Source organism: Cinclus cinclus, chromosome Z, assembly GCF_963662255.1.
Source record: "Cinclus cinclus chromosome Z, bCinCin1.1, whole genome shotgun sequence".
Classification (NCBI taxonomy): domain Eukaryota; kingdom Metazoa; phylum Chordata; class Aves; order Passeriformes; family Cinclidae; genus Cinclus; species Cinclus cinclus.
Window position 1 is genome coordinate 57259780 of NC_085084.1, and position 27826 is coordinate 57287605.

General features: G+C 36.6%; 1 protein-coding gene across 1 annotated transcript; it reads left to right on the plus strand.

The window, feature by feature from the left end:
• The first annotated feature begins 345 nt into the window (after positions 1 to 345).
• PLGRKT (plasminogen receptor with a C-terminal lysine) lies at positions 346 to 27813 on the plus strand. Its single transcript, XM_062513950.1, is given in 7 exon segments — positions 346 to 457; positions 2946 to 3067; positions 3366 to 3572; positions 22170 to 22204; positions 22206 to 22298; positions 23266 to 23375; positions 27692 to 27813. Coding segments are annotated over 7 exon segments (801 nt in total).
• The last annotated feature ends 13 nt before the right edge of the window (positions 27814 to 27826 follow it).

Sequence of the window (27826 nt, forward strand, 5' to 3'; positions counted from 1 at the left end):
AAAATTGTGATCCAAGGTAGCATACACGTCTCAGAAGGGGAAGAATACCCAAACCACTATGCTCTCTGCACCCTAAGCACCAGGTACTGCCACCTGCAGTATGTCATTAATGGTTTTATGGGCCATAAGCCATCAGGTGGTTGAAAAACCACAGGAAACCCCACCTGGAAGCCATCAGGTGTTCTGTTGATACTGCACGTTGATATGGAGGCGTTTAACAACCATCAGTTTAATCATGCTCAAATCTTCCAAAACCATATGAGTCCCTCAGAAAGAAGGATGTAGGTATTAGGTTATGCAACAAAAACTCCTCTGCACACCCTTACACATGCCTCCAGAAAGACAATGTCTGCTGTCCCTGATGCTTCCAGGCCCTTCCCAGGGAATATCAGTCCAACAGAGATCCATCTCCACTGGTACAGAGGAGCACAGAAGCCTCAGGCAGGAAGGAGCCCAGGTAAAGGACTCAGAGGTAGCTCATATTTTAATGAGCTTCAAATAGTGTAGCAATAAATGTGACATTTGTAAATGGCAAATTTACTTACAGAGCTATGTGGTGTGCGTGAGTTACAAAAAGTCATGAAACCAGACAAAATAATCATGAACCAAGCTGTGAAGTTTCTTTCCAGTAAGAACAAAAAAATGACTGCAGAAACATTTCCAGAATGAAGTGGAAGCTTCTAGTTTATGATAAACACTTCAAGTTAACTAAGAAGACCAGATAACTTAGGGACTTCCCCTACACCAAACAAAAAATGCTGTGTCAAAGCTACAAGTTTATTTTAGCTCTGTAGCTGCTCTTCCTCCATAAAATTCCTATTTTCACAAGTCAAATATTAAAACAAAAAAAAAAAATAGGTGAAAATCTCCAATGCTGCAATAACCTTTCTTCATTCACATAAAGTAAAAAAAAAGAAAAAAAAATAAAAAAGAGGTACTGTCACAAGTTAAATAATTAGTTGTTATGGGGTTAAAATATCTTACAATGATCTATTTCAGGACATTGGTCTGTATTTCTTTCAAACCAGCTATTTTAATTGGTAGATAATTGGAATTTAATTTTGTAGATAATCTTTTTGAGTTCAATAAAATCAATCAGGCAGACTAATACATATATAACCTACTTTCCAGATACTAGTTCTACAGGCTGTGTCTAGCATGATATGTTTCCTTCTCAATCTGTATTATATAATTGAAGAGAATAATGAATTTTTTAACACACAAATCATTATGGTAAAATTCAAACTGATGCATCCAAGTGCATTACATCTAAAGATAAGAGGAAGAACACTTGCTTCCTTTCAAATATTTTTTCTAGTTCTAGTTCTATTCCTCTTTCTGTGTTCTTCATCATGTAAAAATCACAAATAAATTACCCAATAAATATCTGCATTGGCACAAATTATAACTATTTCCATTTTTAGTTGACCCAATTTTGGGGTTTTTTTAGGTATCACAGTCAACATTTCCAAGGTTCAATTCTTTTTGGACCAGCTGTTTGTGGAGAAAATACATCTTTATAATTTAAATATTATTTTTAAAAATAAGACAAGAACAAAGGAGACATGACTGCCTGTCTAATGGTTGCCAAATTTACATTACGATGAAATGTCTTTATGAGTGTGCATGGGTCTTTTGTAATGGCAGCGATACCTGTAACTTTCTGAACTAGAGTACACTGCCTACCTTCAGAAATGCTGACCATCTAACAGCGTCATGCAATATATTGAATCGGAACAGGAGAGGCTATGCCCCCTGGTGTGCTGCCATGAATATTGACAATATCAGTGAAATCACAGAATCCAGCTCATGTGTGGAGCTGCAAGTGGTCCCAACAAAAAGAGAGGCAAGAGCTGCAGCCCCTGCTGCAGGTGGGCTGCTGCCAGTGTTTGCAGCCTGATGTAGCTCCAACCATCCTCCCTTCCACAGCCGAGAATCACAGCACATTCTTCTGCCCTATGGAAGCTACCCTCTATTCAATCTGCTACTTCTTAAATCCTAGATCCTTTCTTCAGAAACCAATACTGTTTCCCCAGGTGCCCCTGCACCTGTCCCTTATCTATCCCTGCATTATTGAAACCTGCCGTCCCATCATGCTAACCACTCCACAGAAAGCAGGTCTCTCTAAGGCAGAGGTCTGCCAGAGCTGCAGGGTAGAGGTCTACTGCACTCTGAAACACCTTTCTCCTCAAGAAAAGATTTGGACAGACCAAAACGGTTTACTTGGTTGCAAAGGGCTCAGTGGGTGAAGATGGATGGTATCTTTGGTAACCTGCCTTGATAGAACATTATATCCTCACAAATTCATCAGTGAGGCACCCATCAATCACAATTCTCTCTGACAGTCTAGTTAAAGGACTGCCTGTCAGTAGTTGCCAGTGCAGGAGTGCCATCTTGCGTGGACCTGAAGGATTGGAGGAAATTTCTCCCCCGGATCTCTGTCGCATCAGAAATCCAGGAGAGAAATCAAATACTTGTTAAATACTCCAAAAAGTTACAGGCATTTTAAAAATATCACTAAAATAGTTCAAGTTCTTGGAAATTCTTTACTTCAAGTTCTTTACTACAAATAAAAATGCTAAGCAAGTTTCCACAACAGAAAAGTAATTATTTTTTCCTTACTTTTCTGTAATTTTTTTCTCTATCAGTAGCAGTAATAATAATAATAATAATAATAATAATAATAATAATAATAATAATAGTAAAGGGGGATGGAGGGAAAATGGAAAGCCAGCTGTCTTCTCAGTATTTTTTTAAACAAAACTATTTGGAAAATGCCTGAATTTAGGAAATATGTATTGGCAAAAACAAAATTTGCAGGTCAAGATGTCAGCAGATTAAATGAGTAGACTGTTTCCAGAAAAACATTAATTCCTGTGGAAAGACAAGACAACATTTCAAATTGCACTGTGAGGTGGTGTTTGATGTGCTGTGTATCCCCACAGACTCAGGTCGGAAAACTGAACGAGAATACTCTTTAGTGCCAAAAGAATTCTGGATATTAGAGCGTGGTGCTAAACTTATCAGGGTCATAGGTTTAATTCCCGTGTGGGCCATTCCCGCACGAGTCGGACTCGATGATCCTTGTGGGTCTCTTCCAACTCAGAATATGCTGTGGTTCTGTAATTCTGGCACTTATTTGTAGCCCTCTTCTAAAGGCCAGCTGACAAGAGCATAGATTTCTGAGTCAGTATTTTTAAGCGTGAAAATTTAGTTTCTTTGGATTCCAAAGCCAGCCTGTAATTACGGATGACGACGCCATGAAAACATTCTGACACACGACGAGAGGCAGAGCAAGGTAAGAAGCGTTGAGCGACCAAGGCATTTTAAGCTCTTTTCCCTGCTGATTTACACGTATTGCCTAGACACACGGCACCCGAACGGCGAGCCTAGCAGCGCTGCGCGTCCCTTCGCATGGGATGGGTGTCTTTAAATTTCACCAGGTAGTTTCAGCGGCGGAGGGGCGGGCTCCTCCCGGGAGCGGCTCTCCCCGGCATCCCGCCGTGAGGTTCGTCCTCTCGAAAGCCATGAACGACAGCCTGAAAGGGCAGCCGGAGTTTATACGGCTGCAGGTAACAGGGAGGCCGGCCGGCCGGCGGCGGTGCGGGGCAGGCTCAGGCTCAGGCTCAGGCTCAGGGCCGGCAGCTTCGCCTGCCGAGCTTTGCTCTCCGCCCGGGGCTCAAGGCGCTCCGCCAGCCCCGCGCGCTTACCTGGGGCGCCGCGCTCAGGTGTGCACAGCACCTGCTCCCTGTGCCGAAGGACTTCCTCAGCAGTCTGTCTTAACCAGTGGTGCTAGCGGAAGCTATTCTTAAAGTAGCCAGACCCTGAAAGCACTTTCGGAAACCCACTTTGAAAAGTACATTTGTGGTGACGTTGGGCTGTGCTGCTGAACAGCACTTAACACTGCAGTGTTAAGAAACGTTTTTATTTTAAAGTGAATCTGTTATAATGGAGTTGCTAAAAAAATGGATCTTATACTCTGTGAATTAAGCATGTTTCAATCTATCACAGTAAAAAAAAAATAATTCAAACAGTTCTTTCTTCAGGTTCAATAAGATAACTGCAGCGAATTGAAACTTCAGACTAGGGCATAGGGATTTTATTCCCTCTCATAAAATAAGAAAATAGCAGCAGAGGAAAAGAAAAAACAGTTTGTTTAGGGTTGAGAAAGTTGTGCCAAGCAGACCTACAGTATAGCATTGGCTTTATGATTTGTTGTTAAATATCTTGTAACATACTCGTAGTATTTATATGCTAAGTGCTGGAATGCAATCTGAAGGATTTAGCTGGAGTTTATTCTTTTAGTTTTGCATTTAAATTAAACACAGGTTAAAATTTTAGAATGTTTAAAGTAGTGAGGGGTGAACTTCCAATTTACTAAATTGCCAGTAGATGGCATATTCTTGTTTATAAAGCAGCCTGTAGATAGTAGGTCTTGTAGGATCACAAGGAAACTTCTCTGAAGGTGACCTTGGAAATTTGTGTAAGGAGAAGAAAGATTGCATAAGGAAAGATGATATAATAAAGCAGTGGATAAGTCTTAACTGTTCAAAGAAAACAACCTTTCACAGGGCTTGTAGACATAGTTTTCTGTCTGCGCTGTGTTACATGTTTCTTAGCTGCAACCACAACTTTTGTGTAGAAATCTTTGCTTTTTTACTTTTCCCCTCCTGCACAGAGGTGCTCCTCCCACCCCCAAGGTGGGATTGGAAAGCCAAATAGCAGAAGATTTTCTGTTTGGCAGATTAATAGTGAAATTAAAGTGGAAGCTTGCTTCATGAGCTGCTTCTCTGTTGGGCAAATAGAGTTGGGGAAAGAGCTTGAATTCAGCCTAACATTTGTGGGTAGCTGCAGACTTAGAATGTCAGTCTTTGCCTTGGCTAGTTCTAGCTCAAATACTTGGGCATTTACACAAAGGCTGTTCTCTGTCCCTACACAGCTGGGAAATGTCACAGCTTAGGCCAGGCCTGGTGGTACACAGGTGTGAGCTCCCAGTTCTCTTCTGGGTTTTCAGTCCAGAGCAGGTTTAAACAATTTAAAAAAAAAGAGGGGGAAAAAACAAAAAAACCCCCACAAAAACAAATTTAAAAAACCCAACACCCAAAAAACCAACCAAACAAAAAACCCACAAACAAAACAACACCAGTTCAGGGAACTTCTGCCTCCTCTAGTTAAAAACTAGTTGAAAGCAAAGGAGAGCTCTCTCCTGTTGTCCACTGCAGACAACAGTCTGTGTGAAGGATGTGGGGGAGCAAGTGCAGTCTCTGATAACAAACTCTGCACCTCTTCTCTTTCTCTTCATTTTTGGAACTAGTCTTAAAGTCATAGAACTTAATATCTAACACAAATAGAATAGACATTTGAGGATATAAGCATTTTAAAGTCACCTTTGAACATGCATGACGTGTACAGTTGAATTGGGTGTAAAAGATTCAGTGGGGACACAGGGAGAACTAAATTTTATGTCATTAGGGGATGGAAGAACATAGCCCTGCCTCAAGCTTAAGGAAAATATAGGGAAGAGGAAAGACTGCTATTTGTCTTTTCCATAAGTGACTAAAACTTGTGATATGGAGTCTACTGCTAGACTTTGAGGCTATTTGTAGAAAATGGTATAACCTCATTTATTTGCTTTAGACAGAAATTGTAACTAGAAATACTTGCAGAAGTTAGATCATGCTAGGACCAGAATGAAACAACTTAATTTACAGCATTTATATATTATGTTGAAATACTGGGACTTGGATTAGTTCACTATCAGTTCACCCATCTTTCTCTGAAAACCATCATATTTATTAATAAAATAGAAGCTTGCATTTGAAGCAATATGGTGTACTTACTATAAGATATTCAGAATTACTGATTTGCTTTAAATGGAAATCAACCCCAAAACAACATGTGAAATCAAAACTTCTTGGACCTTTTCATAGTTTCTGAATGTTCTGAATATGTCCCATGATTAAGATGCTAAAGGAGTAGAGTAAAATTGTCACTCCAAGCCAACTGATGTGGGTCAAGAAGTCATAAAAACTGTTTCACCTGGAATGCCTTCCCTTCTAGCAATGATGGTGTGACAGTGCACAGAAATGAACTAGTTATCCTTTGGGTAGACCTGGAATGAAACACAGTAGATATTGGTGAGACAGTCAGAACCTGTTAACTTCTCCTGCTCCTTGCAGATGACCAAGTGTCATAATATTATGTAAAGTTCTTGGAATGAGATTTTTGTGCTATTAATTTCTGTGATAGAACACTTTAAAAATTAAAAAAAAAAAAAAAACAAACAACATCCAAATAAGTGTATGCTCTCCTCTGAACAGAGAAAAAATACAAAGCTGTTTAGTGATTGACTTATTTCATGTGGAATATTCTAGGCTGGAAAGAGACTGCTGCAAAAAAAAAAGGAGAAGGCAATAAAATGATAGAAGTTGGTAAAGACCCCTCCAAATCTGAAACCTTGGTGTATGTTAGAGCTCAGTCAGTTTCAGAGTCATTCTGATATGTGCTGGACAGCCAAACCAGCTTGACTACTTCAGAATAAGACATTATTTGAAGATGTTGAGTGTGGGCTTTTTCTTGATGCCTTTCTTGGGATAACTCTGAAAAGAAGGGATTGTGGCCTTGTAAATTGTATCTTAATGTTTTTTGGAAGAATAATAAAAACTGAACCATTTGCCTTGATGTTGAAGGACTTGCCAGTTTTTTGTATTGTCTTTGTGTGGCTCCAGAATGAAATACCAGTCTGTGTCAAGGGGAGACTGTTTGTGGTAGAAGTTTGTTGAGGCTTCATTTTTATCATGAGCCTGCTTCTTCAAGTGTAGTTTTGCAAAATTATTTTCAAACACTTTAATATATCAGATCAACTGCTCAAGACTAGTATATGGCCTTGCAAAGTGCTTTTAGTGAGGCTGAATGAGTTAGAGGAGGTCTCCACTGCAGGCCACAGAGTAGTTATAGCAGATTTTTTTTTATGAGCTCTGTGTGTCCTCTTAACACAATTAATGCAGGAATTTAGTACATTTTTTTTAGTCACAGTGCTATGTCCTGTACTTTCTGTTCTAGTGAGGCTTTTAGACCTTGTCCTTACTTTTTTAACATGCCAAATGTATATCTTAAGAAAGTTATTGCAATAAATATTTACTAAGAAAGCCATTTTAAGATGTACAAGGCAGCCTGGAAAAAGATACATATCTGAAAGTGGCAAGTAGGAATGCAAAATTGTTTGTGGCTGATTATGCTTGCCTCAGTATGGATTACAACTCTTTAAATATTTCTTATTAATACTTCTAGACAGTGACCTTACTGTCCAGAGCCAGGTGTCAAGAATCCTGACAGGTTGCTTTTTAAACAAAAAATTATCTGACTTCACATGCTGTAATGCTTCCTTAAGACTTTATTGTGATAAGACAGGCTTAAGTTTGGTTAGTGCATAATACAAGTACATTGTCTTCAAATAATATAAAAAATACTAAAACAACCTTGTATACTCTGTGTAGTGTTATATAGAGTGTTATGAAGCAAAATCATTGTAGAAGGTCACAACACAGATTAATTTTTTTTATTTATTGCCTAGGGAATTTGATTCTAGGACTGCACAAAGCAGAGCTTACTAAATTTGCATCTCAGAGTATTCTCGCAGTAATGTGTAAAAGATATTCTAAGCATAATTTAAAAGACTTTTAATTTAGGGTGGAGACATAGGAAAGTCTAAGCTCTCCCACCAAATTTTAGCCAGGTTTCATAACACATGTAGAGGAATCAAAAATGCTTTCTTTAATTTTGAAGAGAATCCCACCAAGTCAGTATTATGCCATTCCCTCACCTGACACCACACCCCAGCTAGATTTTAGTTTACTTCCTGCTGTTATTTTTATAGAGGCAACAGTGTTTCTGCCTCTAAAAAGTTGCTTTGCTTTTCTTTCCCTGGGAAACTTTACACAGGGGAAACTGATTCCTATCCTAATTTTCCTGTGTATAGCATATTTGCACTACTTGAAAGGTAACCTTGCAGAGGAGGATGCTGAGATTTTGTTTTAGTAACAGGGGTTTTGGTTACTTTTCCAGTGGTATTATAAGAGTTGAATTACATGGAGATATCTTGATGTGTTTAGGACTAATTGTGCATAGTAAGCATCGGTTTCTAGTCCATACAACTAAAAAACTTAAGTCCTAGTAGCATTTGAAATACTTTGTAACTCTTTCCAGCTGTATCTCAGTCTATAAGTGTTCAATTACTTAATTAAAATAATTTTTTTCATTAGAACTCCAAAAATAATTGGTGATTTCACTGGATCCTATATTGACTGACCTGTTTTGCTCTTTCTCATATCAGCTTCACCATTAATAATGAGATCTGATTTGAAGATTACTTTGTCATTTGTTGTATCCCTCTTTTCTCTATTACGAGGTGATAGATGGAAAGGCATGGATGAAAAGACTGATTTGTTTTAATATTTTTATGTGTAACAATCAGGGTTACACATTTAAACAAGGGTTTAAGTGCATCTCTTGATGTTGTCAAGCCATTGAAGTTTTTCACCTAGATGCATTTCTGGGAAAACTTCACAAAAAAGCAGTGAGGAGAGAAGCACTGATTCAGTCAGAGAATGGAAGAAAAAATTGTGCTGCATAGGGGCCTGCCTAGTGAAATGAAGTAAATAGGGTAGTAAATAGAGCACAAAGAATTCTCTAAGCTGTTGTAGAGCACTTCACTCTGGTTTTGAAAAAGAAGTCCCAAACTCTAGAAAATTAAAAACCTCTGTGTTTTCTCTAAATCAAAAAATAAATCACATTCTGTCATTCTAAAAAAAATTGTTTATACTACAGCAGCACAATAGGAACATTTTTGCTGTTGCAGCAGATGTTAAATCAAGAAGTCTAGAATGTATCTAGTCCTTGCAGAAGATTTTATGAGAAAATAATTTTCTGCAGCGTTGATGGTTCTGGAGAAAGGAAGCCTATACACACTCAAGTCCTGATGCACACAGCCTGAGAAAAAAGCAGGAAGAACAAGAGTTGTCTCTGGTCATAGTACTGCAACATCATGAGAATAACTGAGATGTGGTAGGACAGCTACCATGAAACTACCATGAAACATGAATTTGTTATTTACAAATAAGGGAGAACTGTAATATTAGAGGCAGATTTGATTGTAGCAAGATGAGTTGCAAACCTTGGACATTGGAGAAAGGATTTTCTCTTCCTTGGGAAACTGGTAGGTGAGGTGCCATAGGAGCTTTGAAGGATAAAGGAGTTTAGGAAAACTGACATGATTTAAGGGTCCTTGGCCTCAACACAGACTGGGATCTGACAGATGGGAGCAATTCTGTAGAGATGCAGGGTACACTGGAAGACAGCAACAAGGGCATAAGTCAGCAGTGTACCCTGACAGAAGAGAGAGTCTAAAGGAAAAATGAGGGCTTTATAAACTATAGTAAAGCCAGTAGACTGAAAAAATCTTTTGTTGTCTTCTGTACTTTGTTAGATGCATTTAAGTGCTGCATCCACTTTTGCCCCCCTTCTTCCCCAGTGCAAGAATAATGTGGGTGTAAAAGAGCAGCTTTTGCAGCAGACCATCAAGACTGCCAAGAGCTGGAGCACTTCTTGCAAGGAAGCCAAGTGAGCTGTGCTTATTTAACCTGGAATGGGATTCCTTCTGGGGTGAAGGATCCAAGGGCAGCCACCCACTAACTGTGAGTAATCAAGAAAGCACAGCCAGAAAGTGTGAGAGGTAATGGGTATACATTGAAACAGGATTTGGGGAGCAGTTCAGACTGAGTGTAAGGAGAAACCTTTTCCCTTGCAAGTGCAATTGAGCAGTGTAGAATAAAAAGCAGAATAAGAGCCCTCAGCAGCCTGGTCTGCTGGTCTAGTCACATAGCTGACCCTGTTCTGAGCCGGACTGCTGTGGTTGAACCCAAGTTATTTTATGATGCTCTAACTCCCACGGAAGCAGGCTGTGACTGTGTTTTGTGGATCCTGTGAGAGAGGATTTTCTTACCTCTCTTCCCAGACTGAGAATTATGAGCAGTTACTGTTTGATGTCTGCACTCATACGGAGCACCACACACACAACAGCAACCTGCTGAAACAAGATGTGACTTGGTCTAACTTTTAACTGACAGCTGTCAGACAGATTTTAGATGTATGTTAAGTGATAATGATACAGAAATAACATCACAAGGTGTGGAGAAGGGAATCGGGAATTAAAGCCTCTTTGTGCTCTGCCTGTCAGATTGCAAAAACAAAGCAAAAAATCTTGCTTGTAGGAGTAATCTACCTGAAAAAGAATTGTTCAATCTCCTGTATATTTTGGGAGTTTTGTAATATATATTGTTGTATTAGCAGATAAATTTCCCTTACACTGTAAGTAGCATTATGTATCCGGTATTAGCACATACATAAGTGTGTTGAAATCAGAAATTACAGTAGAAAGTTATAACCATTATTTAGGCAAAACACATTTGAAAAGTATTGCCTTGAGAATACAGCAGACTGGCTCTTTCAGGGTCAGACTGGAGGACTGAAATTCTTGAAAAGCATAACTTTTAAGAATAAGTTATACAGGAGGAGCCAAGGATCACTGAAAGAAAAGAGGGTAGTTAGTGCTTAGGGCATATAATTGTTTTGTTGTTGTTTTGGGGTTGCAGTTCAGAGTGATTTGGAGGGTTTTTTGGTAGACTATTGGATTTTTTTCCTTCCCAGCAAGATGATTTCTTACCAGACAAAAAGATAGTCTTCTTGGTGGGAAAGCATCATTGCTTTCAGGAGTAAGATAGAGTCCTCCAAATTAATCTTTGATGGCAGCCACTAAAAATGCCACTAAAATTGTAAGAAAATAAACAGGCTAGAAAAATAATATACTTCTGACAGATCTTGTATTTACCAATAATAAAAGTGTTTTATTATAACCTGTCTACAACATGAATCTCTGGATAGTCTCAATCCCAGCCTTCTGCCATCCCTCTTCTCTCCCTATTTCACTATGTCAGACTTTAAAGTGCGTTCTTCTCCCCAGGTAATATTGAATAGCCAGGAAACAGTCACAGATCTGCTTTCACAGCAGTTTGTCTTTGAGACTTTATAGACTTGCTCCATGTATGCTCCCTGTGTGGGCATGGAAAACATTCTATACTCCTTGGCTAACAAAAAAAGTCAAGATCAAGTAATTCTGGAAAAGTAAGGGCTTGTTTTTCTGTGTTTTGATACTGCAGTGGTAGTATATTTTTTTTTTTTTTAAATCCATGGAAATCTCTCCTTGGTTTTTAAAATCTCTCCTTTCTTTTGGAGTCCCTAACATCATCTAGGTCTATTTTGAGCCATGATAAAACTACATTATCCTATTCTAATGAGAACCAGATGGTGGTATGGAACATCCTCTATAGTTCTCTACCTCAGTGGATACTTTTATACTCCTTATTTTTCTCTTTTTTTTCTCCCCTTCTCTTTCATAGCCTTCCCCCCCCCCCCAACCCCCACACTTTGTTTTAATAGCTTCTTTTGAAGTCTTGGCAGTGATGCAAATTAATACAGGAAATAAAAACTAAAGGCATTTCTTCCTCAGTTAGTTAAAAGTGGAGTAAGTGGGCAGATAATACAAAACACTGCTAGGGAAACTCATCTCTAGTGCAGGAAGGCACAGTCTGCCATTTCATAGACACAAATTATACAACATTTTCTTCTGTAAGTGAAATTTTATTTTGAAACAAAACAGAAATGCCAAATGTATCTGTCTCTTGCAGAAAAAAACATCTTCCTTAGTTCATTCAAATTACCTCTGAAAATGGTTTTCAAATGTTCTGTGCTTTCATCTGTTCTGCCTGTCATGAAACATGTATGCATTTTACACTGCATGTACAAGTCATGTCACATGCATTCACAAATCAGCTTGACATGATACTGCTTTTGAATGTTTTCTATATCCATAAATGGCACTAAAGCTCTCGGTTTTGTAAGAAAATGCTTTGGGATATTATTTCATCCTATGTACTAATGTTCAAATATTACTATCAGTAGAATGTAATTTAATGTTATAGAGGGTGTGTGACAAAAGTATCTGCTTTTGGAAAAAAAAATCAAAAACTCACTGAAAGCATAGGTAAGCCCAGCTTGGTTAGATGCAGACCATAGCATGATTTCATTACCTTCATGCCTGGATTGTATTGCCTTAAGAAGTTTGCTTTGATTAGCAATAAATGAAAGTAACAAGGCAGTTTTCTCTTCATGTTCAACAACTTGTCCTTAAATCTGAAATGAAAGTATAGAAGTACCCCATAGCATGCCTATTAATTGACCATATCTTTCTACTGAATTACATCCATTTTTTTAAAATAAAAACATAAAAACAGTTTAAAAATATAGACTTATTATAAGAGGTGGAAGAGGGCTATATTTCTGTTTATATCCAGACACCCATGTATATCTTGAAACAAGATGTTGTAACTTCAATTATGCTACTTTTTATTATTAGTGTTTGCTTTTCACCTCAATGTCTTTTTCAAAATGTACAAAGAAGTCACAACATTTGTATTTTCCCAGTAAGAAATAAGTTTGAACCTTCCAGCAGGGGCTTTAAATTTGTTTCTTTTTGGAATCTGTTTGATAATCTGGGTAATTCTCTAGTGCTTTTTGAAGTTCTTACTTCTTAAGAAACTTCTAACTGAAGTTGCTATGGCAGTATGTGACAGGATGTATAGTGAAAGAAACAGCTGAAGCATTTTAAACAGATCTTTAAGTGAAAAATGAGATTACACATTTAGCAGAGATGGAGTACAAGCAGTATTTGTGCCTGCATATTTAAGAAGATACTGTTTTTGTAAAAAATGCCCACCTTCCTTAAGTTATGGTTTTGTGATATTTGAACTGAACCATGGATTCTACACACAGTATTTTGCTGAACTTCCTTTACTGTAGATACTGGGAATTTTGTGAGGGAGAGATGAGCAAAACTTGGTTTATCTATCAGACAGTTCATGAGTCTCCTCTGACCTCCTCTCCTCAATTAGTTTTGAATTCCTTAAAATTAAAAATATATTCAGAATGTACACGTGCTATTAAGATATGTCACTGGGGATTTTATTAGAAACTAGACACTTGGCCACATTCTTAAGACAAATGCAAAATGTTAATGGAAATTGGATGAGAAAAACCCAAAACGTTTGAAAAACAAAAACATTAATGTCTTTTTGATGCCTAGTACCTAGTACTCGATCTTAAATTGGTAAAAGGAATTAATGGAATCCTAGAATATGCTGAGTGAAAGGGACCCATAAGGATCATCATGTCCAGTTCCTGGCCCTGCACCTCATAAGCCTCTTGTTTGCTCTTGGTAGGGACTTGTGTCTTGCAAATGTCCTGCTCCTTTATCCTGGGACTCCTTTTGAGTAATGAGCTAAAAGTAGGAATGAAAAAGAGAGTATGAGAAAGTATGAGTAAGGGCAGGGGTAAGATGATGTCTCTTTTATCCAAAGATGATTATATTTACAAATATAATTTTGGGGCTCTGATTTTTGTTTGTTTTGTTTGTTTGTGTGTTTTTTGGTTGGTTGGTTTTTTGTTGTTGTTGTTATTATTTGTTTGGTTTTTCCTTAATAAATTAAATTAGCCCATTATTTAGTGAAAATACTATCAATTATTTATCAATTGATTATAAAATTAAGTGTTGCTTGAAATGCACGTGTCCTGTTTTGACTCTTGGCAGAGAAAAAAGCTAATGTTAAAATGCCAATGAGTTTCTGAACAAGAAAACTTTTCCCATGCTTCTTCACTTTCACTGATAAAAAAAGGAAAGTACTGACACGTGTTTCTTTAGTCCTTCCTGTGCCTAATAAAACTGTGTGATGACATTTTTCCATCTACAGATTTGTCACCTTATCTTTGTTAGTAAAAGATCAACCACCTCTGTGATGATACCTGAAAAATTTAATTTCTCTTAATGTCTCAGACACTGAGTCATTTTTTCCAGGGTCTTCTAAATTCCTAACCTTTTCTTCCCCAAAGTTTTCAGTGAAATTTAGTCAAAGGGACTTTTTTTTTAGTTCTATTAAAATGAAAACAACTGTTCCCTTTCTTTCTTGAGAAGTAAAATGTAAGCAAGCTTTGTCTTTCCAGATTACTACCATCTGTTTCCCTTTGGGGTGGGAAATAGCTAGATTTGTTTTCTATTGACAAGGTACTAGTAGCATTTATGACATCACTAATGCATTTGTCTTGAAGCATTACATAAATTGTTTTGCCCCTTAGGTGATCTGGGCTTAATTCTGGGAAATAAATGCTCTCTGGTAACAATTCTATAGCCTTATTAGTTTCTGTGCATCAAATGGAATAAAACAAGATAAATGATATCTGTACTGAAGAAGATTAGAACCATCTGTCTTGCAGGAAAAAAAGCCAGTTTCAGTGGTATTAGCTGACAGATTGTATACTTTGCCTGATCACTGTAAAGAAATAAATTAAGTGGTTAACAAAGAACAGATTTTAATAGCTATTTCTAATATGCAGTGACTACCTGCAAAAGATGCAAAACAGAGTGGTTGCTGTGCTATTAGTGAGACAAATATTAATTTAATTTATTCAGTCAAATCAATTATACCAGTATTTTCTAGAATGGATCATTGTGAATGCAGCTTGCAAATTTTGTCTTGCTTGGCACTGCATCTCCAGCTTACCTTTATATGTTTAGTCTCAATTTGTTGAAGAAGTTAACTGACTCCTAAGAAAAAATGACTTCTGAAGCTTCTTCCTGTGACACCACAATCTTACCATAATTCCTTTCCTCTTAGTTGAGCAAACCTATCATTTTAGTATTTCGTTAAGTCCACTGAAGTAAAATTTGATCTTTTACTTGCTTTCTGCGAAATACTATTTCCTGAAAGGTTTTTGGGAAAAAAGAACAAAACTCTTATTCAGTTATTACTCAGATATTAAAATTACTTGATATTGTAAAATAAACAGTTTTTTACATCTTGATCTATTTTATTATTCCTACAGCACTGATCCCTGCTTTTTACATAACTGGCTATTCAATGACTTTGGTTTGTCTCTTAAAACCTGTATAGAACTTCTGAGAATTCTGAACACAGGTAACAGTACCTAAAAACTTCATTTACTTCTGTAGATAAGACTAGTAAATGCAGGTGGTAGACGCCCTTCTGCACTCTGCTGCATGTTTGTTGCCTAAAGGCCACATAGAAAAAAAAAGTATGAATGCTGGGTTACTGCCAAGAATATTTACCTTCATGGTTTGCCCATTAGATTGAGTCTGTCCTTGGTGCAGCACAAAATCTCACATGGATTTAAGGGCTTTTGATATTATTTTCTCTTTACACAGAGTGTAATTTCAGTACCTTATTGACAACAAAAGGAGTATAAAGTAGTTGGTGCTAATTACACCAAGGTCATGGGTTTGATCTGTGACCATTCAGTTAAGGGCTGGGATTCAAGCCTCTTGGATCCCTTCCAGCCCAGAATATTTTGTGATTTTTTTCCAATGCAGTTTGCATTCTGGTTTGTGGAGACCCTTTTCTTTTTCTGATAGCTCTTTCCTTGTAAATAATTTGTAATCTATCTTTGCATGGGGATGATTTAAGATTTTAAAGAGTGCAGTTTTTTGCAGTGCTAATAATTTTAATTTCTGTGTGTACTAGATGTGAGAAATATCTGCAAACAAGCTTTGAAGCAGCAGGATCAAACATTTAGGTCTGATTTATTTTAACTTTGTTTGATCTAGAGGCCCATTTTCGGAATGTCTGTGGGCATGCTGGTCATAGAACCAAGTAGACACGGTGTGATCATCTTAAGTTGTCATCTCTGTATTACACTCTGATGGCTTACAATGGAAGTGTAGAGGTAGGTGTCACTATTCTATTTTTCATTTATTTTTGCCAACCATTTCCTGTAGCTTCTGGTTTTACCCATTGATTAGAAAGAATGACACTGAGGATAAGTCACATGAGCTTTGAATCTTTCATCTTCTGATGAAATGACACATGTAACTGTACTATCTAGCCACTAACTTTCATGCATGTTTTGGAAGGGATTTGCAGATTTTTGTATGTGTGATTGTCACTTTTTTTAAACTTAAGCCTTCTTTTTCATTGCACCTCTGAGTGCTCCAAAGTTGTAAGTTATTACTTTTTAAAAGAGCACTTTCATGGGGTCTGAACATTGAAAACTGTAAGTGAAAATAACCTATTATAGGCGGAGTAGCCATGGTGTATAACAGATGTATTTACCTGTAAAACTGAAGAGCTCTATTAACACAAGTGAAAAGGTATTCTGAAAGTTTCTCCAAGTTTCAGTTTTCTTTGATTTAGATAGTGGGTTTCATTACTTAAGCAGAGATGGTGTTTATCTGATTATTTCTTATCAGGTAGTTAATTCCTTTCCTGTCTGAATATCTGTTTACCAGGATGTCAGTGTAATTATGTCTTAGTGGCATTAAATATGTTCTCTGTAGATTTACTACTGCCATGACTGCTCTCAAGCTAAGTGTTTGTCCTGCCCAGTATTTTAGACAGGTTGGATAAAAGAGCATATCTCCCAGGAGAGCCATTAAGCATATTGGGTTGCAAATTGACTCTCTGTGGAGGGGTGGGTGATTACAGTGTCTTCCTCCCCACAGACACATAGGCACACACAAAATTATGTTTAATAGATGTGGACAGTGAAGAAGAGAGCATTTTGCACTGGCTCTGCTATTCATTTCTATTGTGTATTTGTACACCACCTTTCATCCCATTTGGGTGTACAAAACCAAAGTAGCATCCATTCCAGCTACAGCATCTGAACATGGAAGAGAGAACACAAGCTAAGAGTCTAAAGTATGAGAAATTTCTAGTCTAGTGAGATGTGGCTTGTAATCCAGAGAGGCTTTTTTTTTCTTTTTTTTTTCCAAGTTGTCAAAGTCGATTAAATTATTTCAGATGAGAATTTTCTCCCACTGGATTTTAATCAATGAAATGATGGTATAAATGCTCTTTCATGTGGTTTGACATCATTGTGGCAGTCTGAAGAATAATCAGGAGAAATGATAAGGATGGTTACCACTGACTAGTTTATTAGCATTATCAATTTCACAGTAACTGACCTTTTCCCTCTGTGCCTCACTTCTCTTCATCTGTCATGATTCATTTTGTAAAATTGATTTCCTTTTACTATAACAGTTTCTATGTGGCAGACTTCAAAATCCCAATCAGCCCTTACAGTTGCTCACACAGTGCTGAGAAACTACTAGCTATATATAAAGAAAAAATGAGAAAGTTATTTCTAATTGGGCCCTCTTGAGAGTGTTATAAAATTTAAAATGTCACTTGCTACTAGTACCCATTTATTTTGGAATACTATACTTAATTTTAAAAATTATGCAATCAATATTTTTTGCCAATATAGAAGTTGCTATTATCACTTTTTAAATTATGATATTAACTGTGTCTATAAAATCATAGTCTGATTGTTATAGGATGCAAGTAATTGAAAAGCATGCTTGGATGTTCACCCATGCATCCACATCACAGCTTCAGTTCTCTTGTGCTATGCACAGCAACCTGGCTAGGGAAATTATAGTATCTCTCTTTCTCCTGTGCTAAAGCTGCAATTGAGACCCTTTTTCTGTAGTTTTTAGTGCAAGTATAGTCATGTAAATCATTTCTACTGAACATTTTATGGCTATATAGATGGGCTATTTGTGTACTTAAAATGAAGTAGAATTTATTCCCTAAGACATGGCACTTGGATGGTGAATGGTTGTTCACCTAATATGTGTAATGTGCACCTGTGGCTTGTTTTCTCAATAATCAACTTCTCCCATTAATAAAACCTTTTTGAATAAACTACAGTAGCCCATCTAACTCTGAATGATCCACTTTTTTTGTGTGTGTAATTACCTATAAAATTCTATAAAATGTTTGCAGTAAAAATGAATACCTACTGTTCTTAATTCTTACTTTTGTTCTGCCATAATGAGAAAAGAAGTAATTTTAAAAATTATTGAAAAATAATTCCAAAGAGAGTAGGACTTGGCATTTTTCATAAAATCTGCATGCTAATAGATCAAAAGTCTTTCACTATCCTAGTGTGACTGACATTTTCAATAGAACACAGGCAGAGGAAAATAAGACACAAATACTAGGAAATTAACAGCTGAAAATGGGATATTGATTTGAACTGCAGTCAAACATGGTTTGGTTTTCTTTCATCTAATTTCAAGTCATTTTTTTGTGGTAGACTCTAGAGTCTTTTCTTATATACATACGTTTTCAAATCCTGGCTTGTTTAAGGTTGACTTAAGGCAGTTGCTTAAGGCATTGGTTTTGCCTTAAGATCTACCAGTTGTTGCTTGCCTGTGTAAAGCCAGCACATCAGGATATCTTGGTTATTCAAAACTACTCAAGCTCCAGATATTAATTTAAGATTGGCATGTTAAATGGATAAGCATAAGGATATTGCTCATGAATTATTTGAATTTTTAAAAGACTAGTTCAGAGGAGTTGCCTGAGTGCCCATGTTTAATTTTGATACTTAGAGCATCCATAATTCATTTAAAGGTTTATACTCTTTTACAAGAAAGCATTGCTTTTTAAAACTATTTAACTGATCAGATGTCAGGTCTGGACATGCTAAAGCAGTTTTTGATGGCACAGGGTAGGCAGGTGCCCCTGTCTTTTGTCTGCTTTGTCAGAATATGCCCGAGAGGTGTTCCCTTCTGGGCTACACAGTGGCTACAGAGCTCCCTGAAAAGAGCTCAGGTGTACTCCAAACTGGTTTTTCTACAGTTATTCTGGTAAGTTTAAGTTGTGTGGTGAAACAGTATGCAGTAGGTCAACTTTGGCCATAGTGGTTGCTCAGTTTTTCCTTTTCCTTAAGGAGAATTTGAAATCCAGTGGAGTCAGTGTGGAATTGCCCTGGAACACTTAGAACACTTAGGATTACAACAGGAATCTGAGTAATGAAGAGGTTTAGTCTAAGTGTAACAGCTACAGCACTATAGTCCTTTGTTTTGTAAGATGAAACTATATATATGAAACTAGCAAGGTGAAACTAACGAGTAAAGGAACTGATCTTGGAAGTGGAATGCATGAATGAAGATTTTTTTTTGGAAAAAAGGAGCACAGAACAAATGGATCTTCTGTCATTTGAGAGAGGTAATCATGGGTTTGGCATAAAACGACATAGGTTTGAAGGGATTTTGGAGTACTTGTTCAGGTACTGTTACTAAGTTTTCTCTGCATAAATTATGATAAAAATTATGATGAAATAAAAATTGGTTTACAAATCTATGCATCAGAACTGTAGCTTACTTAGGATCCCCAAAAATATTTCAGGGCTTTCTTGATGTTATATTGTAAGTTTCTGGATGCAATATTGTAAGTTATATAAAATAGGTATTGTAAACTATTCGTTGTAATATAATGAAACTTCAGTTATAGCAAGAATTAAATTATTCTTTTAGCCAAATGTCACTAGACATGCTTTTTTACTGTGTTCTGTGGATTAGTATTCCTCTGAAACTCTTGTTTCTTGGCTGTCACATTTACCCATATACACAGAGGATGTTCATCTCTAAGATTCTCCAACACATATATTTTTTTAAAAGAAATTAATTTAAATGCAGTATTGTGTTTTATCTGGTTAAAATTTTACATCTATGTGGAAGAATTTTAATCAAAGGAAAGGAATTACCGGCATTTTTCTATACATTTTCATTCCACCATTTGTTTTAGGACAGAGAAAGTTAAGGGTTGTTTCTCTCAAGTGAAAGAAAAAAGATCTAGTTAGAAAAGAATACGAAAAATGTTTGATAATGTTATCTCATTGCTGTCTATAATATAGAAAACAAGCTGTTTTCAATTATAGTAGGTTATTTATATGAATTACTTGTAGATGTACATGAAAGTACCCTTGGGCTTCTGGAATTTGATATGACAGTCTGCTGCAGGATGGTGTTTGTTTGACTTTATTGTTTGTGACTTATCTTTTTCTTTCAGCACTTGGGTTTTAAAGAGCTGTCAAAGTATAACAAGTGTGAAGGGGTTTTTGATGAGATTTTTTTTGGGGATTTTTGTGTGTGTGTGTGTCTGTCTGTGTGTATTTATTTTTAAAGAAATCATGTTAGAACCCTTTAGTTTACTTTTGTAAGTTTGAACTTATAGCCTTCTTTTTATGCCGTGCTTACGTCTTTCTAAACACTGTTCATTTTAAATTGTCTGTTTTTCTTCTTCTCTGTTGTTCCCTTTTAGCATGACCTATATTTCATCAGCGTGTCCTTGTCCCACTTCCTTACCATGTGCTTCTTCAAATTGAATCTCATTTAGGGTGATACTGTGGATCTGTGCTGACAGGCAAACAAAGGATCCCTTAATACTTTTCACATATGTGGAAACGACACCTATAATCACATTGAAGATGAAAATAAAGTCATTAAATGTCTTATTACATGTCATTATTTTATCTTATCACGTCAGCCCTCAACAATTTACCAGGCTTAGGGTATTTGGGAGCAAAATGGGTCTAATTAATGGGCAGTGTACTTGTTTATTTTAGAATTTCCAACTGTCATGTAGGTGACAAAATAAAATCTAATTTTATTAAGTGGTTTATCAGCCATTAGATAATTACTTATTCTGGAAAAAAAAAAAAAAAAAAAAACAGACCCAAAACAAAGAAATCTGGAAAATATGGCTATCAGAAAGGTAAAGCCTGTTGATATTTTTTGTGAGAGCAACAATTGCAATGCAAGTCTTGAGGAAAAAGGAACAGATGAAATAGTACTGTGAGACTATAGAGAATGTTGTTTTTCCTACTATGTACAATTATATGTAATTAGATCTGTCCTTTTTTCATTATGCTGTCTCAAAATTATTTCTACCTATCTAGGTACTGAATGAACTTGTAAATAAGACAGCAAGATCAACATAGTCTGAAGAAATAATTAGTAACAATTTAACAGAAATTGTTCTGTTCAGGCTAAATCAACGGTAATGGAGATAAATAAATGGGTGGAAACCTTGAGTAATTACAAATCCTTTAAATTATTCTTGAATTAGAAAGCAGGAGAAAATAACATATTTAATTACTTTTAGAGATTCATTAGAAGATAATTTTCTGAATTCACTCTTTGTTCTTTCTTCCCTAGAATACACTCTTTTAAGCAGCTGGTATTCTGTTTCTTCTACCTTGTTGAACTTTTCATTAGCCTATCCATACAAATCCAGGAACTCAGTTTTTTCCCCAAAATATGAGTTAAAAACTTTGCTGTGAAGAAGACGACTACTTGTTCTGTTAACTAACTTCTCCACTCTGGTTTCAGACTGCTTATTTTTGGCACAATTCTTACTTTTTCATCACTCTAAGGAGAAAATTCTTTTTGTGTTCTGTATGGTTGAGAAAAACTTCTGAGAAATACTGAACTTACCTTACTTAATGGAAATGTACCAGTAGGTTTAGATGGGACATGTAATAAAAAAATAAATCTAATAGTCTGGTTTTTAATTCTTCTGTACCATAGAAAATTCTGCTTGGACATGTGAATATATTGACTAGATTGTACTTTTTACATTATTGTTTCTAATTTTAGTTACAGAAGTATTTCCGTGTGGACTTTTGATATATATTCAGTATCTATAAAAGATATGTTGTCTTCACAGTGTTTTTCTATATTTGTAACTGTGGTGTTGCAGAAAAGTTATTATCTTTATGATGCATCATGAGGAAGAGGAAATCCTTAAAGGTCAAGGAGGTGTCAAGAAAGATTCTAAAATTTGTACAAGTAAATTAGTATTAAGAAGAATGAATTGGGAAAACAGGTACTCTATGAATCACCATGGAAATGCAAAGATCAGAGAATCTTAATCTAGAGGGTCCCGCTGAGACTTGGGTACCACTCAAAACCTAACACTGCAGATTAACAACAGTTAAACAACTGTTTAACAACCAGTTTTGGTTGTCTGGACCTTGAGAAGCACAGTTAGAAAAACACTGCATGAAAGTGTTTGCTAATTGACCTAAATCTTTTCTTGGTATAAACTATTACTGAAGAAGACCGTTCGCAATCAAAAGCCATGAAAGATTGCCTTCTTAGTTAGTGTTTTGGATTTATAGACCACTGAGAGATTGAGTGAATCTTTAAAATAAATGGATGACTTAATTTTGTTTAACCTGTCTTCCTTCTATAGCTGGAAAGTCAACTAGTACTGCAGAACCTGATAATAGAGACAAACAATCATGCAGATTGCTTGGACATGAGAATTTCTCAAATATTTTGGGACATTTTTTGGACTTGCTGCTGTAGTTTTAACAACTGGGTATGAAGTTTACTCCCTAATAGAAAATACAAATGTATTGCATTATATATTTCTATTTCAAGATGGATCTTGCTTTTGCATTGCAACAATTAGGGTTTTTTAATCCACTAATTGCTCAGAGATTGATCAAATGACAAAAGGACTCTGAATTCTGTCTGCTTGTGAATCTGTTTTGTTTATGTCTGTACTGTAGATTTACTTAAAAGCAGAGACATGAGCTGGCAATAAAATTATATATCTGAAGTACCAAAAGTCCAGTGTAAAGTAAAAGTTGTTTGTGGAAGAGGAGAGAGTATTTAAAAGCCATGCTATTTTCTTGTCTGTACTGACATTTAATAAACCTTTAGTATGTAGCATATCCTCCATCTGGATTTTATAAATGCAGTGAACAAATGGATGTATTCTGAAGTCTACTCACGTAAATTTGAATCAACTGACCCAAAGGGAAAAGAAGCCTAGCTTTATTAGCTATATTGCGTGGTGAAGAACTTGTAACCAATTTGTAACAACCAGTACTTTTGGTTGATAATATGTTTTTCATGTGCTGTAACATGTTTAGAGGGAACATAGGAAATACTTGTGGTTTTTGTGTACCTAGTGAGGATTTAGTGCACCTTATGTATTATCAGTTCTCTGTAGATTCAGATGCATTTGGTATTGAACATAGAATCTACATTGTTACATGTTGCCAGTGGCTGGGTATATGTGACTGCACATGCATGCTAAACGAGTTAGATTATCCCATATGTTTTAGATATATTGAAAAATCGCTATTGCATTTTTAAAATACTTTTGGGTTGAGAAAGAAGGCAAACAGAAGACTAATGTTTCTGAGGAAATTAAGACTTGTTCTTTGATTAGAGATTTTAGAAGGATACACAAGTCCTAGACAGTCAAGGTCAGCCTAAAGTAACAGTGCTAATGTGCAGAATATCCTAAATAGTTTTTTATTTTTTTTCTTGCACAGAGCAGTAAAAAGGAAGAACCCAGCAGTTTTACTGCCAATACTTCCCTTAAGCTTTGTATTTTGCTATCAATATGATATGGGATATGGGACACTGTTGCAAAGGATTAAAGGTATATAAATCTGTTCTGTTCTCACATAGAACCAAGCTCCAGATAACCTGTTACGGTTCTTAAATGGCTGGGAGAAAACTTGTAATATATATTTGTTTTGGTTTGGTTTTTTTGTTTGTTTGGTTGGTTGGTTGGTTTGGTTTTTTTGACAGAAATATTATGTCTGATTTTTTCCTTTCTGTTAAAATCAGATATTTTGCTAGTCAGGGGTGATCACTGTAGTTTTACATTTCTTTTAAGTTAAGACTGTCATTTTCTCCTCTTGTTTCTAAATATTTGAATGCTAAGGTTATAAATACAGCTGATATAAGAATTACGTATTTGGGAAAAATGACAGATCTAGTGATTTCCTTCAGTGTTCCACTCCGAGGCTGTTTTTTGGGGAAAGGGTTAGGGATTGTAAGATAAAGGAATAAAGACATGAATCATGGCCTTACACCTTCATAACCAAATACAGTCATCAGGTGATGATCTTACTGCAGTGTCCTGCTAAGACTGAAGAAAGCTGAGTGGGGTCACTTATAGACCCCACTATGAAAGTGGGGTCTTGCCTCATAGTTGCCCCTTGTCTATGTGATTAAATTATATACATTGTGCTGAAGTTTATGGAGATGCATTTATGTTAACTCTGATTCCTGGTGAAGGAGACTGGCTCAGTGAGTGTTGACTGTAAATGAAGAGAGCATCTGGCTGTGGCTTGCCACCTTCACAAACTGTCTTAGTTAACTAGCTTGGTTATCTTGTCTGCTACTGGCACAACCATATTGAAACAAAATAAAAATCTGTTTCAGCTCTTCATATTTAGCCTCCAGATCTAACACTTAGGTTTCTGTATGCTTCATTGGAAATAGTGGTAGGTTAATTAGACAAAATCTGCTGTAGTTCCTGCTTCATGTAGGTGAAAATACATTTGGATACACTTTTAGCAATGTATACTTGTTAACATTTCCTCAACATCATTAAACAAACTTCTTTGGATTTTAATATGAAGAGTCATATAAACATAAGGAAGAAAGGATAGTTCTTGGAAATCAAAGTGTTGAAAAGGAGATTAGTACACACAGAGCAAAATTAGCACTTGGAATTTAGGATTTGTATGTAATGTGTTGATTGTGTACCACATGGTCCTGTATAGGTTGAAGAGGGCCAATGTGGTATCCTACTGCTTTCCAAATGGAAGCCATCTTCATCACTTCAGGTCCATTAGGAGACCTTCAGCAGTATACAGGGCTTGTGAAAACGTTTTGCAGAAGAGAAACTGTGGAGCCATATGGAAAATAAATGGAATATGCCACACTAAGTCTGTCTTTTCCAGAATTTTTTCCCAAAATAACTGTGGTAGATGCAGTATAATTTTGTGAAAACATTTGAAGTGGTATTACCTAAAGATTAAGTTAGTGTGAAAGACATAGAAATTAGTAGACGGGGGAGCATGGGGGCAAAGAAATTATGTCAAATTTTGTGTTAGAAAAGGAAGGTTAGGCTTCAACAGGGTTAACAACAGTATTCTTCAAGATTTGGTATGGATATTCATTTGTTTTGTAGTTGAAATTATGAGTAGGTTATCCTAACCCAATCTTTGTGTGACAAACTTAACTTCATCAAGAGAGAAGACATAAATTGTAGTGCAAGAAGAGCTGATGGTCTGAAAAAATGAGACAAAATAGGATTCAATTTAATAATGCCAGCAGGAAACTAGGGACTAATAGGGATTTCTACCACCACAGCTCACCAGATGGAAATGGTAGAAAAAGGGAAAATTTAAATGTACCAATGATCACAGAATGGCTGAAAATCCAACAGTGTGATGAAACTGAGAGTTGAGCAAAGTCAGAAACATCAAGTGAGTTTTCCTAGTATAACGGTATGGTTGAGGTTGGAAGGGATCTCTGAAGGTTGTCCAAGGCCCCTGCTCAGACAGGATTATCTATAGCCAGTTGCCCAGGAAAATGTCCAAAAGGCTTTTGAATATCCCTGGGGATTCATATTTCACAACCTTAGTACAAACAGAGAACAGATGGGAAGGTGCAGAAAAAGAATAACTCCTGTAGAAATTTACATGTGATTTAAATCACTTCTGTAAAGGGAATCTGGAATTATAAAGAAGAGCTAGAACTATTAGGGAGTAACGAGCTGCCTTGCAATAGAAAAAAGTGATTAATTTGTTTAGCTTTGTAAAAAGTCTTGAGAGATTTGGGTCTACAGATCCTATTTACAGAATAAGATAAAGGAAAGTAAGAGAAGGAAATTAAACTAATTACCAATATCAGCACTAGATTAAAAGGAAGTGGAAGAGCCTGGATGAATCTGTCTGGAAATCAGGTTCAGGAGTTCGTTTTTGTTTTATGGTTAAAATTGCAGAGTTGAAGAGAAGGTTTTATGACACAATTGACCCACAGCCACCATTCTTATTCTAAATACTCAGCTAAACCCCATGTTCCCTCCTATGCTATTGCAACCACTTCTCTGTTTGTCTATTCCATTGGTGTATGCCATGCTTGATCTTTCTGGTGTAATAATGTACCTATGCACCATTCCTTTTATTGTTCTTTCTTTAATTGGTCTCTTTCTTCCAGGATATACGTATCATCAACCACATAGGCAATTCCCTCACCTAAAATAATCTGCATTTCTGTGCTGCACAGTGAACCTAATATCTGAACCACCTTGACCCCATAGGTCTGTATCTGCTGCCTTTCATCCTTTGGAATATTTTCATACCCCTTGAAGGTTTCATTGTTTCTCTTTCACTAGGCAGTTTGTCCCTACTTGACCAAAAATTACCTCATTATTTTAGTATTGTTCTACACTGAACTATTGGAAGGGTGTTTGCTTGTTTGTTTGTTTGTTTGGGTTTTTGTTTGGGTTTTTGTTTGTTGTTTTGTTTTGGTTTTTGTGGTTTTTTGCTTTATAGCTTGGGTTAGTTAAAATTGAAGACATGGGAAATACCTGTTTTGAGCTCTGCTTGTGCTGCTGGAAAGCCCTAAGTTTCCAGGGCTGAGTATCAGGACCTAATCTTTTGGGTATGTCAGAGCAGCCATCAAGCTAGCTTTTCTAAACTTCTGAGGACACAAAGAATCAGTCATTGACCTGCTGTCTGTGTTCTTGGCTTTGCTGTTTTGCTTTTCCTCCCAGTCCAGGCACACACTGCTGGTGTTTTTCACACAAATAATTGGAGGAGGGATGGATTTTACAGCCAGCCTCTAATTGCATGGAACTTCTCCACTAAGCAATTGAAGAACTGTTGGCTACCTTTTCCAAGATTTAGATAGCTGAGTCCTTGTGTCCCGAGCAGTGAGTGGGGCAATGTCCTGCAGTACATGTGAGGGACAGACATAGCAATTTGCATATCTGTGTCTCTGTCCCCAAGATCTCTTACTATTTCATAATCAGATGCTATATGCAAATATAGCTGACTGCAAATATGCAATTTGCTATATGCAAATATATGACTGACATGGGAGTGGTAACCAGTGCTGGGTATTGCCAATGGTCCCAGGCACTGTAGTACTATAAAAATTACAGTTCAGAGATGTCAGCACTCAGACCTGTTTTGTAGAATGGCTGTAGTCTTGACTGCATTGCAATATTCAGTCAGGCTGATCACACATAGATGCAGTTTCGAACCACTTCTATAAGGATGATGAAGCTGGGATTTAACGCATAGATAAAGATTGTTGGCATTATGCCAAATGGCATCAGCCAAAACAAATGCATTCTTTCCCTAATCTTCATTTCTTCTTATATCAAAATCAGACCACCACAACCTATATATGGTGTTCAGTCTGTATCTTTGTTTTTTGGATTCTCTGTCCTAGATGTTTTCATTCCAGCCTTACCCAGAACACTCTGCACCCTACAACTTTTTCCTGCTATGCTTTATGTTTAGGCAGCTGTCATAGGAAATCTTGTGAGCAGTATGTTTTGGCCAGTTCTTCTTCAAATCCCATGCTGCCTGCATTCTGACACCTTTTAGGCTAGTCCTGAGGCACGAAGAAAAATTGTATCCAAATATGGTACATCTGTGACGCTGCATACAAGTTTATTTGTTAAAGCTTATGTGCACCTTCATGTGTATGTCTGATCAGCCTTCTTCTAACATTTCCAATTACCTCACCAGTCAAAAATTCCTGAGAGACAACCTTGTGGATATATTGACATCAGCTTGCTTGTAAAACACATAGCTATGACTTGCTATTTTGCTGATATGGTCCAAACAAAAATGGCTAAATCCTTTTCTTAAGGTTTTTTTTTCCCCTTCCTTTGCTTTCTAGCTATAAGGCTGAGGAAATTGACTTTTTTTTCTTTTTTTTAAGGTGAAGCAGGGAACATACTTGACACGCAGAGCACTTTGCTAGAATTGCCAAAAGGACCACTCACGTTTGAAGATTTGGAGAAAATCAGAATATCTCAGAGCAATTTCTTCACAGAAAAATAGGAAGATGGTATTA